This window comes from Coturnix japonica, chromosome 5, assembly GCF_054131305.1.
Source record: "Coturnix japonica strain WE chromosome 5, WE-NBRP24, whole genome shotgun sequence".
Classification (NCBI taxonomy): Eukaryota; Metazoa; Chordata; class Aves; order Galliformes; family Phasianidae; genus Coturnix; species Coturnix japonica.
This window is the reverse complement of record NC_140667.1, coordinates 3,648,447-3,664,520: the sequence shown is the minus strand read 5'-3', so window position 1 is coordinate 3,664,520 and position 16,074 is coordinate 3,648,447. Positions and strand designations below refer to the sequence as shown.

Below are 16,074 nucleotides of genomic sequence, written 5' to 3'. Positions count from 1 at the left end.
TTGTAATAAAGTTTAAGCTCTTTTAATAAACTGCTCTCACAGCTGTCCTTCCAGAAACAACAAAAGCGTAACTATGCATCTTCTAAAGGGAAACACCATATATGACTTCTACAGATACACAAGAGTCTTGGAAACACAGTATCTGACTATTCCTACTATTCCTTTTATTCCCTTTTTAGTAATTGTAAACAAACTTAAGAGAAATCAGCCTATTTTCTCAAGCTGGAAGTTTCACTCTTCAATATGATTTTGAGAGCATCATACAACACATAAATTAACCAAAGCATGCCAACACTTCCTTAAGCAAAAAAACCTGCAACAAATTTTTTTCCATAACATTATACTAGGTGACAACTACATCAGCATTTATTATGTCCACATAGACTTGCCAGATGAAAAACATCATGTAGTAAGTGGATGAAAGCTACTCCAGAACAGAAGCCTGTGCAACATAACTCAAATGACATCAAACTCAAAAACAGCCAAGCAAAATACAGAAAACAAACATGTTACAACATGCAGTGGGGTCATAACCCACAGTAGGATCATAAAGACAGGCCTCTTTTTTTCCTCATTGCAAGTGAAATACCAGCTGCTGATTTCCCTTAGTAATAACCTAGTATGGATACATTAAACAACAATTCAAGAAGTCAGCTGTGTGTGAATTCTTCCCCAGTTCTAATTACTCAGCGCTCCTAGGATGTCTTTATTGAAATCAGACATAGATTGAAATCCACTTAAATTCTGGTTGAGCCCCTCTAAGATGGATTCTGCTTAATATACTAGACAAGAAAGGCTCAACTCAACCCTGCCGACATAATTAATGAACATCCTGACATGGCACACACAACAATGACAATAGCAATCAACACTTCTGTTATCAGCACCATCCACCCTCCAGCAGCTGAATAACATTCTACCACCTAATAAAAGCTGAGTCTATTAAATCAAATCTTGTCACTGCAATAGTCCATTTCCAAAGCCACAAAGTAGCTGGTCTGTACCATTTCTACCAGTTCAAAGAACAGAAACAAAAAAACCCAGAAATTACTAAATTTTTAACTATTTTACCTACCTTGTCCTTGAAGATATGTGGATTCTGATATATGAAGTCACGATAGCTTTCTGTACGCACTTTATCCTATGATTTAAAGCAGAAACACTATGTTTATTTGGCTTATTTGTATAGAGGATGCCATTCAAACATGCTGAGCAACTGGCTTATAACCTGATCTACAGATGTTTTGTGGCTACTACACTCATAAGGATTCTACAACAATGAAATACTGTACTACAGTCCTCTAAAATTTATTGCCTAAGCAAATCAAGTCAGTTGAAACTCTAGAGGTGGAGGGGAAAAAAACAAAACACCACAACCACACACACAAAATAAGACAACTTACACAATACTGACCTTCTGTGTTTGATTTTTGGATGCTCTGAAATTCCTAGTAGGCACCTAACTAAGCACTTATAGTAACTTAGCGTATGAAAGCCAGTGGCATAGCTCAATCTGCCAGCATGGTGATATAGTAATCTATTTAATATGCATCAGCAAGTACACAAATTTACAGCTAAGAGTCAGCTTTGGAATTGCTGTTTTAAGTCAAATGTTACAGCAATGCAAAAGAAAAACTTATGAAAGTTACCATTACCTAGGAAATATGATCTACAAATAATACTGCTGTAGAAAAATAATCAAGATTACATTCTTCTACTACAGCAAATAATTTGGGGAAAAAGATATATATATATATATATAAAAATTTTCTCTAGTGAGGAAGAAGTGTTTTATTAGGAAAAAAAAAAAGGTGAGAACAAAAGGCACATTCATAATGATTATTTAGACAAACTAAGCTATTCTCAGTCTTGAAAACTCTAAAATCCAGGTAAAGCTTCAAAAGCATCACCTCATAGCCCAAACAGCGTAGAAAGTCGTACTTTAAAAGTACACAGCAACTATGAAGAAAAAAGTGAATCTTCTAAAATTATTTTCGATTACTCAATAACAACACTATATCAGGAGAAACTATTTTTAGTAGTTCACTTCTATCACCACATTTGCTGAAACAACCAAAATAAGGCTCAACATCAATCAATAACGCAGTCAGCTGGAAAGCTTTAAGCTTTACATCCTGCCCACTCACACAGCCTCAGCACTGCCCCAGCTTAATCAATATGGTGCTAGCTCCTGTCTTTTCTATATGCACTACTGCTCGAGGAAGCCACAATCATTCACTTTCGGATCTCTCTACTTGTGAATTACTTTCATTCAGTGTCACCATGTCACACTTGTGTTTTTATGCTGTTGTTTTGTTTTTAAATGAAAAGATGAATATTCATCTTAAGGAATTTCAAGACCTTCTCAAGAAAAAAAAAGAAACATGGAAATGACTGGACATTTCACTGCTGTGAATTATTTGAAACGTGGGGTAAAAGAAACTTCATGCTGTCACTACTAGGCATAAAGAAAAGATGGTTTCAAGACAGAACCCTGTCAGACAAAATGCAGACAGCCACATCTCCTCAAACTTTAAATGTAGTCAGTTACTCTCTGCTTTAGATAAGGCTGATGCATAAAAATCTAAGTAAATATCAGGCACACAGCAAAACACTCCATTTATACACGGTTAAAATAAACAAATAAATAAAATCAATGCTTTCCTGTTTTGATTTTGAATGTATTTCCCCTAGCTTATGCATTCTGGAGAACATTCCTCTACCTCTGCAGAAGTGCTTTGTTCTTCTACAATACTCCCTCCCCCTCATAATCTACCTCATACTCACACTGTTCTTAATACAGACTCATGAGTGTTTCTACAGTGGGGCCACTAACTGATTTACAACAGGATACATATACCACCTGTAAGGACCGAGTAACTTTACAAGTTCATATTTTATCCATACAGGTAGGAAATTTTATCTATTTCTGCCATAAAACAATAAACCTGCTTGCAATGCTCCTAACTTTGACTTGTTCTCTGAAAGGAAACATTAAGGGATGTTGATTTGCATGCTAATTATAACACTGCTTTCTTCTTTGAAGTCAAAATGTCATTATGGGTTTCCCTTTGAACAATTCAGACTATTTTCTACCACCTTTGTAATACAGGAGGTGCACATAATTATTCCAGCTGTTCAGTGTTCTATTGTCAATGCAGTGGACGGTACACAAATACTACAGTTTCAGTTTACTTAATGTAACAGGAAACTACAATATTTCATACTGGAGTTTGCCTTAAAAATCCCAATTTGGAATATATAAAAAAGTTCATTGTCTGTATCACATTATTTCATTTCTCTCTTAAGCCTATGTGAAAAGCAGCTTCTGCCAAGGTAGGGTTGTGGTATGGAAACTGCAGCATTTCAAAACATCTGCCTTTAGTGAATGATTTTATGTACCTAGTGCTTCCTGCACGGTAAAGTGAATTTACAGAAAGGGAATAAAACTGAAAATAGCAACTCAACCAATCTCCAAGGGAAAAAAATATTTTGCATAGAAAGGGTTAAAAATGCAGCTGCTCTGCAGTATATTTACAGGCACACAGCCCACTTCATTCCATCTTTCCTCTTTAGTCCTAGTAAGATGCAGCTGAGATCGCTTTCTAACCTTTAGCATCTCTTCATGTATCCCATAATGCCCGTAGGAGCTGAAGTAAACGCCATCCTCATCCTCATGAAGGTCTGCAATGCTGTTGGACGACGAGCTGCGCCTGACATCTGCGTTCATCACGAAATCCTGTGCAAATTGCCTGTAATCAATTTGAAATATACTCTTGAGATGTGCTTATAAGACCACTAAGGGGAGGCAGGGGCAGAAGCTTGAAGAGAGAAGGAATCCAGACTGCCCAGGGGCTTCTACAACAATGGGGCTGGCATAGGCTTTAAACGAGCACAATCCCCCTCTGCTGGCGTCTGAAGGCATGACGACCCACCACTTGGTGCATTACCCTTCAGCATCTCTCTCCCACTTCAAGCAGTAAATATCAGCACTGAAACATTCGCTGTATTTATCTATGTGCCAGCCGCAATTCAGATCTCATTTCTATTTTTATGTCGGAATTATCTGTTCCGCACTTGCTAGCCTAGTACAAAAGGCTAGTACCACAGTGGTAAACATCAACAGGGCAACAACATAGGTCCTATGTCAGGTAGATATGGACTCAGTAAACAAACAGCACTTAAGAACTATACAGCATACATTGCTGAATAACTTGTGAACAGCTGAAGAAAGAAGTTCTTCTAAATACTTGTATAAACCAATGTCAATGACCAAAGGCAAGAGAAAAAAGAGGTTTGCTGTAGCTTCAGGTCCCTTACACTAATTTCCACTTCACATTTGATTTCTGAGCTGCTTTAATTGCACTGAGGGAAGTGCTGTGCTGTCTCCTTGAAAGAAAGCAGCTGTACAGTGTCATAAATAATAGTAGAAACAAATATCACTACAAATTACAGCACAGAGGCTACTACAATGCAGCTGGTTAATCTGTCTATAATTTCAAAGCAGGCTGCTTCATCACATCTACATCTGGCTATTTTTCCTGCTGGCTGATCCCTGCTGAATTGGAAATACCTGCACTGAAGAAGAGCAGTTAAAGGGTCCTACTTATACCAATGGATATGATGAACAAACCTAACATACATAAGGCTGAACAGAGCTTAGAGGGCTGAAACGAAACTGCAAGGGAAAACCTTAACTTCTTAGAACAAAACTGCCTATTTTCTCATAGTTGTTGGGATTTGAAGAAGTATATGAATCAAGTTAAGTCAATTCAGCTTTTCAGTGCCTGATCACAGCAATTGTTATCTTGAAATGATATTTCCATAAGGCATTCAAACTTGTGTGATCTCAAAAGAAACACAAATTCCTGTTTTTACACATGTGCATCATTAACCTGCATTCTGAAGACCTCAAGGTTTACAAGCATCATGTACAGGTAGTGAAGGAACTGGATTCCACTTAAAAAAAACAGGGGAAAAAAAAAAAGCCCTGAACAGGAACAAAAATCACTCAAGACATTTCAAGTCTTACATTCCAATTAGTAACACCTTGCTCTTCTCCACTGCATACATCTTCAATGCTTAATTCAGATTTAAAGGGCTACCAGAAAAGTGTGTGAAGAACAGACTGGCCTGAAGCAAAGAACGTGTTTCTATGCTGTGTGTTTATTTAGCTGTCCTAAGCATACTTTGTTTATGCAGTTTTCAGAATTTTACTGATTATCAAGAAGAGAAAAATTAAACCAACCAACATTCCCAATTCAAGATACAAGTTCTATTCCATTGTAACATTCTACCACTTCTTTCAATTTCTGTTGGTCTTGGAAACAGTTATACCTTGTCTAAAACACACTGGATAAAAAAAGCCTCAGCACAAGCACTTACCTCATCTTCTGAAGATCATCTTGTGCTCTAGCCAAGGCTGCTTCTGCAAGTCTTGCTCTGTGTTCCGCATGTTTTAATTGTTTAAGGAGCACCGTGGTATCATTTAAACCATTAGAACACAAAATGTCTGTGGGTTCACATAGATCTTCTATGTCTATTGAAACGGAGAGGGGAATAAACAAAAACCTGCTTATAAACTTAATACATTACCAGTACTGCTACTTGAAACATCACTGAATTTGAGAGAGCTAACTGCAGAAACTCAATAAAGAAAGATGCTAAAAGTAAACTCAAAAGTTAGCAACACAAATAAATCCTGAGCTGAGATTTCTTTAATAGCTGTCAATGGGTAAGAAAACAAGGCTACTACGTTTCTGGGTATAGTTAAGAAGCAACTGCCAACTTGTCAGGTAAAAGACTTTATTAACAAAAACAAATACATAAACACAGATATGCTTTATTTAATGTAATGATAGTAGGCCAACTATTTGATCCTCAAGGACAAAGAGATACTTAAAATATAATTTGGAGATGTTCACTAAGTAATTCTTAGCAATCACAAAGGCAGTTGAAAGAACCACACACACCTCCAAAGTCTGTAACTTGCATGAAGAGCACACACTGCACAGAGTATATCCAGTTAAATGTAAACTAAAGGCAAGCTAGAGGATACAGTATCTGTGCTACCAGCAGCAGGACTTGTTTAGAAACAGGCAGACTGTACACAGTGGGAAAATTCCAATAGAATTTCAATATCTTGTAGTTTAGGTAAAAGAAAGATGCACAATCAAGTGCCAAATAAGACAGTAGGAGGATCGTAGGCTGCAAAAGTTCACAAGTCAAACTGACTTCCCTAAGGATTTCAGCAAACAGATTATCAGAACACTACAAAGCACAACTGTTACCTTATGTTTCCTTCATCCAAAGACAGTCCACATAGAAGACAAAGATATTTTCAACTCAAGAAATTGCTTACTCCTTTCTTCTACTGTGGATTTTTTATTCAAACCACCTAGTTTTAAGTGCCTATGTTTAGGAGGTTTACAAATCTCAGAGAAGCCTCACTGAAACGTAGGTGGAATATCCCTTTGATCTGCATAATTACTACACATGACAACTATGAATGTTTAATATAAGTGAATGCAGATAATAAACAAGGCTACAGAAATCCCAGACATCAGAAACTAACGGACGATGTATGGTAGAAATATCAGAGAGCGATGTAACGCCCTGACTTAAACTACTACATGGACTTTCTTAAGCATACTCAAGTTAATTTCAGCACAGCAATGTCAACTTAAAACGATTCCAATTCTGCCAATACATTACCCCAAGACACAATACACACACACTGAAATACAATTATTTACCAAACTGAAGCAGGAGATCATCTTCTAGCTCCGGTTTCAGATACTCCTCTCCATCCCAAGGCAGCGGGCTGCTGAGTGAATTCAAATACGCTGGCATAGGTTTCTAGAGGAAAGGAGAAGAGCATGTAGGCTAAGTTCCTTTGAATCCTTAGGATTGCACTGCTGCCAGCAATAAAGCTTACTCAGGTGTTCAGCTATGTAAGCTGTGAGCCTGACAATAGGGCTAATCCATGAAGCCAAGATCCTCATTGTGCAAAGCCTTTCTACATGCACTGCACTTTAGGCATCAGATTCAGAAATACTACATTCTCTCCCACTTGCCTAAGGCCAATTAACACTTCTTTGGAGGACAGGTCAGATTCTGGATCAGTTATAAATCATATAAATGAAAACTCTGAGTAGCCAGTTATGCCTTAAATAATGACCCAAGGATTTAAGTAAAGATTTGAAAACTCAAACAAACCTCATTTGTGCAAGATGTTCTTCATTATAAACATAAGCATCCTCGGAACAACCAAAGAACCTATATTCAGGTTGCCATAAACACAAAAGCTAGCCAAGCCTAACTGAAAACCACGGGTACCCAACAGCTTTTGTTATTTTTGCAAAGCTTAACTCTACAATCTGAGACATTCATTTCCTAACACTGCGGCAGAGTTCTGCCTGGCTCACATTCCCACAAAAGCCTCTTTGGCACCATCACACTTGCTAACCAAGAAGCTTCAATCACTGAGGGGCGAACTCAGTACTAGAACCAGACCTCAAAGTCAGAGGCCAAGAAGGAGTTACAAAATAACATGACAGAAGGTAGCATGAGCTTTCGGCAAGTATAACATTTCTCTCAGAGAAACAACAGAAGTTATATTAAATGAATGCATTGAAAATTAAAACAACTTTGTAGTTAAAATGCTCACACCTCAATAAACCAATCAATGGCTGTGGAATTCTTATTTCTAGAAATATCATCCTAGCTTCCACACAATTATTTCTAAAAGGAACACTGACAGCATAGTGTCTTGATTTCCCGTTCTCCAGCCATCAGCTACAGAAACATTACATGGCACACTTACCTTCAGCCTGACAAAGTTTATTAGTTTAACATATCCATAAAAATCAAGTCCTGGAAAGAAAAAAGAGACAGCTTGTGTTACTGAAAATCCACATGTTTTACAGTGATACAATTAGTAATTACTTGTTCAACTTTCCAGCTTCCCCTTAGGGGGTACATCAGTACCTAGTACAGTCTTCCTCTCTTAGACATGCCATCTACAACTCTCCTCTTGGTCCAAACAATGAAATTCTCATCTTTGGTACAGATACTTTTACCACATGTCAAGAACAGAAAACATGCAAACTCATCTGTATAGTTGGAATAATACAACTATAGTTGTAAATAGATGGTCAGAGGGTATCTAAGGAAAAGACTCACCAGTGCTGAGGCCTTCAGTCAAGATGGATGCTCACTGATGTTGAGGCTCACCACAATAACCCCACACACAGGAGCAATCTCCAGAAAGAGATGCTGCCTTAGTGGTGGTCAGCCCTTAAATGGGATCTAGGAGAAGTGGAATCAAGCTCCATCCCTTCCAGAGCACAGCTGAATTACTTCACCTGTGCTCCCACAGCTGACCCATCACTTGCCTCAGCTGATTAATCAGAGGTTCAGGCTGTGATCAAGCTTCCCTTACGCTCACCTCACTAGCAAGTATTTCATTCATTTAGCAAGCACTGTACAGTAGAACAGCCACATTTATCTCCTACCAGGTCATCTTGCTGATATTTTTAGGCTGTAGTGCTCCTTTGTTACAATTTCCAGCTTTCTGAAAACAAACAGGTAAATTGATCCTACTAATCAAGAACACACACACACTTAGACTGATTTACAACTGCAGCCTAACTAAAAAAAGATCAAGTTAGTATAATTATGTACTTTCTTCAAGAGCAGAGAGGATACCACGTTAACCCAAAATACCTTCTATTGGGTTTTAGACTGAAAGCAGGCCAGGTGGACGGGGCCCTAGGCAACCTGATCTAGTAAAGGTGTATGTTTGGTGGCCCTGCTAGGCAGGGGGGTTGGAACTACATGATCCTTGAGGTCCCTTCCAACCCGGGTAATTCTGTGATTCTGTGATTCTGTGTTAGAAATTTACATGCAGATTTCTAAACACTTTACGTGTTTAATACACACTCTAAAAATCAGCGTTTCTCCAATCTTCTTTCCCTTTCCTCTGTTGCCTAGTTCTACTAGGCAACATCCTACCAGCAGTAGGATGAGAATTTGAGGTTCAGCACTTTAACTTTTCCAAAGCACCATCCCCTGCCTTCAGTTGCATCCTCCTCTATACTCCTAAGCTTAAATACACAAGAGTCTTACGTAGAAATTAACCTTAGAAAGTCAATATTAGACGGTTCTCCTGTGCTAAGCCCAGACATCACATAACCCTGTGAAGGCAGGTGAATAGCTCAACGATAGCACTCTTACCCCAACACACAGAGCCTAGGGAGACAAAGCAAACAGCAAAGACTCGAGTGAGTCCGACACCAACCCACAGGTACCAAAGAGAAGCTGAGAATCAGAACCTACCGTGTTTCCTGACCACATCACGAACATTAAACTGATGCTCCTCATTACAGTGGCAGAACACATCCTCGGGGCTGCAGAACAACCTGCAAGCATTGAGTTATTAAGTTATTGAGTTATTAAGTACAGAGCACTTTAGAGCCACTTACCAGGGAGTTATATGGTACAGTGCTGCGTTCTGACACACGGGCTTAACACAGCAGAGGCAGAACACCCTGAGGGCCACTCACCTGTCACAGAACAGACAGCGGGCACGCAGCCCCTCGCTCGCTCCCTGCTCCTCCTCCTCCTCCCAGGCCTCCTCGCTGTCAGACAGCTCCGCCATCTCATCGTCCCGCACTGCCCCCTCCACCCGCGAGCCCATCCCCACGTGCGCCGCTTCCGGGCCGGCGGAGAGTCATAGAGAGGAAACACATAGAGAGGAAACGGGTGGGGATAGCGCGCCCCCTGGCGGTATCCTCCGGAAGCGGAAATCTGAAGCGCTTCCGGCCGTTATTTTTTAAACGCGAGAGCGCGGCAGGATCGCCGATAAGAGGGAGGCCGGGCGCCATCTTGTGGGCTGAGCTGGGAAGCTCCTGTAGTGAGGGCTGTGCAGACAGCGTCTGCTTGACGGGAGGCTTTGATAATGGGAACCGCATCTCCGAGCTGGCCTTTAAATAAAGCTTATCGAGTTTTTCAGGGCTGCCAGCCAAGGTCAAAAAAATAAAGTGAAATACAAAAAAAAAATAAAAATCAAATCAACCTGTGGTGTCTGAGGAGCTGCAGTTTGAAGGGACACGAGAAAATCCAGGCACAGATGCTGCTCTCTCCTCCCAGCGTAGGGTCTGATTCTAGGCAAGAAACTGAAGTGATGAACAGTGATAAAACACACTTTTCATCTCCAAGTCAATCAGCTCGTCACAGAAATAGACCCAACAACCACCGCAGTCCTGATAGCAGCAAGGCAGGAACAGCAGCGGCTTTGTGTGCCCCTGAAATTCTCCCCCACCCAAGGGGCGAGGGGTCACTGATTGCATCGTCTTTGCTTCATTGCACACCCCTCAGCTATTGTTGAGCCCCTTCAGAGAGCAATGGGCTGAATGCACCACCCAGCCTTGGAACTGGATCTTTATTTACTTATATATACACTTAAATTGCTTGGAGTGAGATTCTCAATAAATATAAAGCACCTGTTCATCCAGAATATCTGTAACTCACTGCATGAAGACTGTATGAAGTCCTGCATCTGAAGCATCCAACCTTACACCAGAACCTCTTGGAATATGATCATCTTTGTTACCATCTCCTAATCCTTATAAAGGGATTTGCATGGTACAGGAAGATTTACAATGTAATGGATTACTATTCCATAATCCGGGCCAAGGGGAAGAAACTTCAAATATTTACGATTCTTTTTTTCTTTTTTTTTTTAACTGCATTTCAAACTTGTTTTTTTTCAGCTCTAGAAAGAGAACAGTGGGGAGGCCGAGGGTGTTCACACACCAAATACAGTGTCATCATATTGCTTGTAGGCCACATAAATTTACTCTCTACCCATGTCACCACCATGCTTGTCGTTATTCAAAAGCACATTCAGTCCTCCCCTCCCAATCTGTTGGACTCTTTTAATGTTGCAAACCCTTATAGCAAGCAGTCTTTGACCTATAAGCAAACACTGGCTTTTCTGACATAACTTTATGTCTAGCAACAAGGAGGTTCTTACAACGTTGTCACTGCCCAGCATCACACAGCAATATAAAGCACAGGTGCAACAGCAGCAATAAATGCAACAGAAAAAGGCCCAGAAATCTCAAGGTTTGCAGAGCAAGTAAAGCATCATTAATGCTAGTGACCTCCTTACACCTTCATTACCTCTGAGCTGAAGGGTGAGTTTAGACTGTTAAGAGTAAAGGAAGATTCAAATGAAGCATAAAACAGATAGTTATAGAATCATAGAATCACCAAGTTTGGAAAAGACCTAAAAGATCATCCAGTCCAACCATTCACCTATTACTAATAGCTCCCAGTGCCAGTTAGCACACAGTGGGAAACAAGATGTGATATCATTAATAATAATAATAATAATAATAATAATAATAATAATAATAATAATAATAATAATAATAATACCTCTTTATCCTTAGGGAAAGCCAGTAATATTGAAAGCAGGATCACAATCTGGATTTACATACTCAATTAGTTTTTAGAAATTTCATAATTATGGCTATATTCCCCTTAATTCTAAACTAAGATAACGAGGCTGCAAGGCATTTTCCATCTGGGCAGATACCCAGAGGACTCCATGTAGAGCTCGTGCTGATGATAGGGTGGGGATGGGATTGCTTTTGACAGAGAAAGCAAGCCTGAATATGCAGCTGGAGTGGGGCTGGAAAGGGGCTGCCAAAGGAAAGCGTGGGATACAAACAACACTGATGTTACCAGTTTTTCGTCTGGGCAGGTGGCTGCTAGCTTTCTTTTCAGACTCACCCTGGAATTATGGACAGGTTATGTTACCACATGTGGGACTCAGTATGTTGCACAGATCATTTTCACCAATTGCTCCCCTTTCTTTCCCTATTTTATCTGCTTTTACAGTCAAGCAGCATTTCTGTCTGAAAATCAAAGGCAATACAGGGCATCTCTATCCATCATACAGTCCCTATGCAACTCAGTTGACATCATTTATCCTTGCATTTGAATACTGTCTCAAGGCACAGTTAGGTAAGATGATGCAACACATTTGTTTCACTACCAGGCAGGGAGCCCTGCCATCCCCAGCATCCATTCCTCTAACATTTGGTACAGAAAGTAGAATCAAGTGCAGGATTAGATCCACTGACACCACTTTCCTTGCAAGATCATTTTTGCCTTTTGAACCAAGATGTAAGAGAGTATAGATCACACTGCATTTGTTATAAGTTTCATAGCTAACTGATCTGAATTCATTTAGCTATTTGCAGAGGGAATGTAACTGTTTTACCTGTGTTTCCCTATCTAGAAAAACAGCAGTGATTTTTACAGTGTTTTGACAATACACTGATGGGGAACATTTGAGGAGTTCAAGGTTTCTCTCTTTGAGAAACTTTGAAAGCACCTTACGGGAGAAGATACCAAAAAGTTTGGGATAAGTATTTTCTCTGACAGTCAAGCAACCCTAAAGGCTTCTGTGAAGAAAGGCAAAAGAATTACTTAAACCTGCACAAATAGGGTAAGTGAACAGCAGCATTATGTAAAAGTGCCAATCAAAAGATCTGAAATATAAAAATGAAGCAAGGAAACTGAGGTATCTGCTATTAATCAAACATATTAAGCAGCATTAATCTACTATTTAGATTTTTGTGCCATCTTTTCCCAAGTTCCAGCTTGTCTTTTGACAGATTTTTGCCTCATTTTCAGCGCGTTTCACTGAACAAAACCAACAAGAACATGGAAATATCCTCCCGTAAAACAGCAAGTTCTTCTGATAAATATTAATTTCCACCTTTCTTTAAAAAAGGTGCTTGTTGGGGGTTTTATAAGTAGTAGCTACGTGTGTTAAATCTCCCATTCTTTGCATCAGCTTCTTTTAAAAAAAACTAAATCAGCCAATCAGAAGTGCCTAGACTGACGCTGTCTCCCTCGGCTAATCCAAGGCCAGTAGAGGGATAATTTGATTAAACTGAGACCCTAATTTATTTAGCTTTAGTTCTGGATCAACCTCTCCTTAATAGAGTGCTGTCGTCTCCAATTGTTTGATGAAAATTAAAGTGACATAAATACCATGGGACTTTTTCAATCTGATTAGTCAGCTAACTTGCATCAATACTACCCCAGCCATCAGGCGCTGGCGTCCTTCCTTTCACCAGCCTCACTAACAACTGACAAGTTCTCCTTGAAGAACGGGCACCCACGCTGCCACTCAGACCCCCACACTTAACCCATCATCCGTCCTCAATGGCTCTTGTTTGACAAGGTGCCCACACCTTTTTCCATTGCTGTTCATCAGACAAAGCTAAATATTGTTTTATTAGCAATCAATAGCCTGTTAATCCCAAACGATTTCACAAATCCACTGAGCTCCCAAGCTGATTATAAACGTTTGGTGGGTTTTTTTTTTTCCTTTTTCATTGTTGTTGTTGTTGTTTTTTTAAAGCTGCTACATTTCTGATGGATTTTCTCCTCTCCTGACCCTCCCGCTCTGACATTGTAGCTGGTAAGCAAAGCTATAAGAAAAAAAAGATTAAAAAAAGGAGAAAAAAAAAGGGGGGTCTGTTGTTTTAACCTTTAACTGAACATTTGCAAAGTTTTGCAGCTTCAATTTGATCAAACTTACACCTTGTGGTGTTAATCAATAGATTTCCTTGCTCCTCCACTTTCTGGCCTTTTGTTTGAAACTTAAGGAGAAGAAAGCATCTGAGCCTTCCTCTTGCTTTTACAGCAATAGAATGAATTCTTGCTTAGTCTGTGGGCTGGTGGAATAAGGAGTGAGAGAGAAAACTAAGCCTTTTCTATTTACAATATATATAAATGGTAACAAAGCTGAACACTACACCACTGAATGATGAGCTGTTCACGTCCAAGTCAGACTGAATACTTGGACAGGCATGATTCACTCTGACAATCCTTTGTTGGAATTTTGGGTCATGCATGTGTCTTCTGTCAGGCACAAGGAGAGCAGCACCACAAACACATTTCCTCTTGGATTCACACTTCCTTACTTGCTTTACTCTTCGTCCCAGGCTGAATGGGGTCTTGGACAGCCTCATGCGCTGGGGGCCACCAGCCCATAGCAAGGGTTGGGTCTGGGGGGGCTTTAAAGTCACTTCCGACCTGAGCCAGCCTGATTCTTCAATTCTATGAATGTCTGAGAGTACTTTGCCCAGTACTGGAAAGCAGTATTGTGGAGGATAACTAGTAGCCAAGTCATACATCTGGAAGCCAAGGCAGATGCTGAGCAGCTGCTGTCCAAGCTACACAAGCAGGAAAGAGTCTTCCTGCTTTGCTCAAGCTGTCCAGCCCCATACTTTGTTTGGCAATATTCAGAGCACAGAGGATACTGCAGCTATGTAGTTTTCCTATTAATTTACCAGATATTTTTATTACTTAATCACTTAGACACTACTCAGTTTAATGGCCACATGATTTGTGTGCCTAAGTTCTGCCTTCTGAACTCTAAAAGCCCCAAACTGAACAACGTGACACTCAGAGAAGCTGAAGATCAAATCTGGACCCAGACCCAGACCCAGGGCAGAATTACACTGAGCCAGCAGTGAATGCAATTCCTAAGCAGATTCACCTGGATGTATAGTAATTCAGTAAAACTAAAACTGAGTCTCAGCAGTTTTAAAATTAATGGCTTATTTTGCCCCTCAGCTTCCACGCTTTGATATATAACAATAAAGAATTCTATTCATGTTATTTTCACTTTTGCCCCCTAGAGTAAAATCTGTGATTGCAGAAGCACAAAAGACTCTGTCTTTGAAAAGCAGCAGAACGAGAATTGCCACTTTGTGTAACCATTACAGTAAACTGGGTACAGTGCTATTTAGCTACTAATACTTGGCTATTTTATCCCAGTTCTACTCCCCTCATCCCAGCAACCTGTCCTGTTTGCTCCTTACTTATGTGTTTGATCTCCTATTTCCTGCTTTCATTACTTACTTATTTCTGCTTTGCTACATACAAATATCTGTGTTTGCCTTCTAGGAAACCCTTCTCACATGGAGGAGATGTTACCCAAATATATTGGAGGAGGAAGGAGAGCCCTGCTCAACACGCAGCTTGAGCTGCTTAAAGGAGAATGGGTTGTGTGACCCTCCAGTGAACCCCTGATTTGTAGAAGGCAGCAGAGGGCACTAGATAACAAGCAACAATTTTCCATGTATGGGTATAGATTTTCACATTCTGTTTCACAAACTGTTTGACTCCTCTCTCTCAATCTGCTGAACTGTACAGAGTTGTCTGGATACCTGAAGTCTACACACGACTTCACTACAGCAGCCTGAATTTACTGCCCCATGAAAGCAGAGCATCTTGAAAAACTGACAAATTTTTTTATGCAGCAAATTCAGAATTGGAAAATGAGACTCTGTGCTCACACTCCAAACAGTCAGATTTGTCTCTAAGCATTTTCTGCGCGGAGTGGGTGAAACGGAGAGCAGACTAAATGGGTTTGGATATTTAGAATCACAGAATGCTTAAGATTGGAAAAGACCTCCAAGATCACCAACCATCATCATATCACCACCATGCCCACTATATATACGGCACAGGAACCCTTGATACTTACTGCTAGAATACCTTGAGCAAAACTACTTGCTTCTATGATAGCGTTTCTTGGGTGAATGCTTCTCATTCCCACAGAACGCCTTCATCATCGGAGGACACCGGGGGGCAGTGCAGCTCCAACTTGGATCCCAAAGCCATCGGGCAGATGATCTGCACAAGAAAGAGCAAGATTCTGGTTTCTACCTTTTCCCTCCTTATTGAATGCAGCAGCCCACCCGTAGTTACACCCTTTAAAATTGGAGATTCTTCCTCAGCTGCCTCCACATTTGCAGCAAACATCTATAATGCCAAAGGAGGGAAAAATGGAAGAAGAAAGAATGAATGGAAGAAAAAAAGACAAGGGCAGGCTCTTTTTTCCTGAGTGTAAAGACATTGTGTAAAATAAATGACTAATACTACCCTAACAAAATAGTCATTGAAGTAACTGGGTAGTTTGGGGCAATAAGGATCGCCTCACTTGGTGCAAAAAAAAAAAAAATTCAGTGTTAAGCA

At 40.1% G+C, this 16,074-nt stretch overlaps 1 protein-coding gene across 3 annotated transcripts in view; it reads right to left on the bottom strand.

The window, feature by feature from the left end:
• Nucleotides 1–9,724, bottom strand: part of PRMT3 (protein arginine methyltransferase 3) — a 39,756-nt gene extending 30,032 nt beyond the window's left edge. For all 3 annotated transcript variants that reach the window (XR_014946901.1, XR_014946900.1, XM_015863426.3), the window contains exons 1-7: nucleotides 9,567–9,724; nucleotides 9,340–9,422; nucleotides 7,826–7,875; nucleotides 6,756–6,858; nucleotides 5,386–5,539; nucleotides 3,611–3,752; nucleotides 1,076–1,141 (exon numbers count right to left, since the gene is read on the bottom strand). Coding sequence is in view for 1 of the 3 variants with exons in the window: in XM_015863426.3 (XP_015718912.2) it covers nucleotides 1,076–1,141; nucleotides 3,611–3,752; nucleotides 5,386–5,539; nucleotides 6,756–6,858; nucleotides 7,826–7,875; nucleotides 9,340–9,422; nucleotides 9,567–9,700 (732 nt within the window). In the remaining 2 variants the exon portion in view is untranslated. The remainder of the gene's footprint in view (nucleotides 1–1,075; nucleotides 1,142–3,610; nucleotides 3,753–5,385; nucleotides 5,540–6,755; nucleotides 6,859–7,825; nucleotides 7,876–9,339; nucleotides 9,423–9,566) is intronic.
• Nucleotides 9,725–16,074: the final 6,350 nt, after the last annotated feature.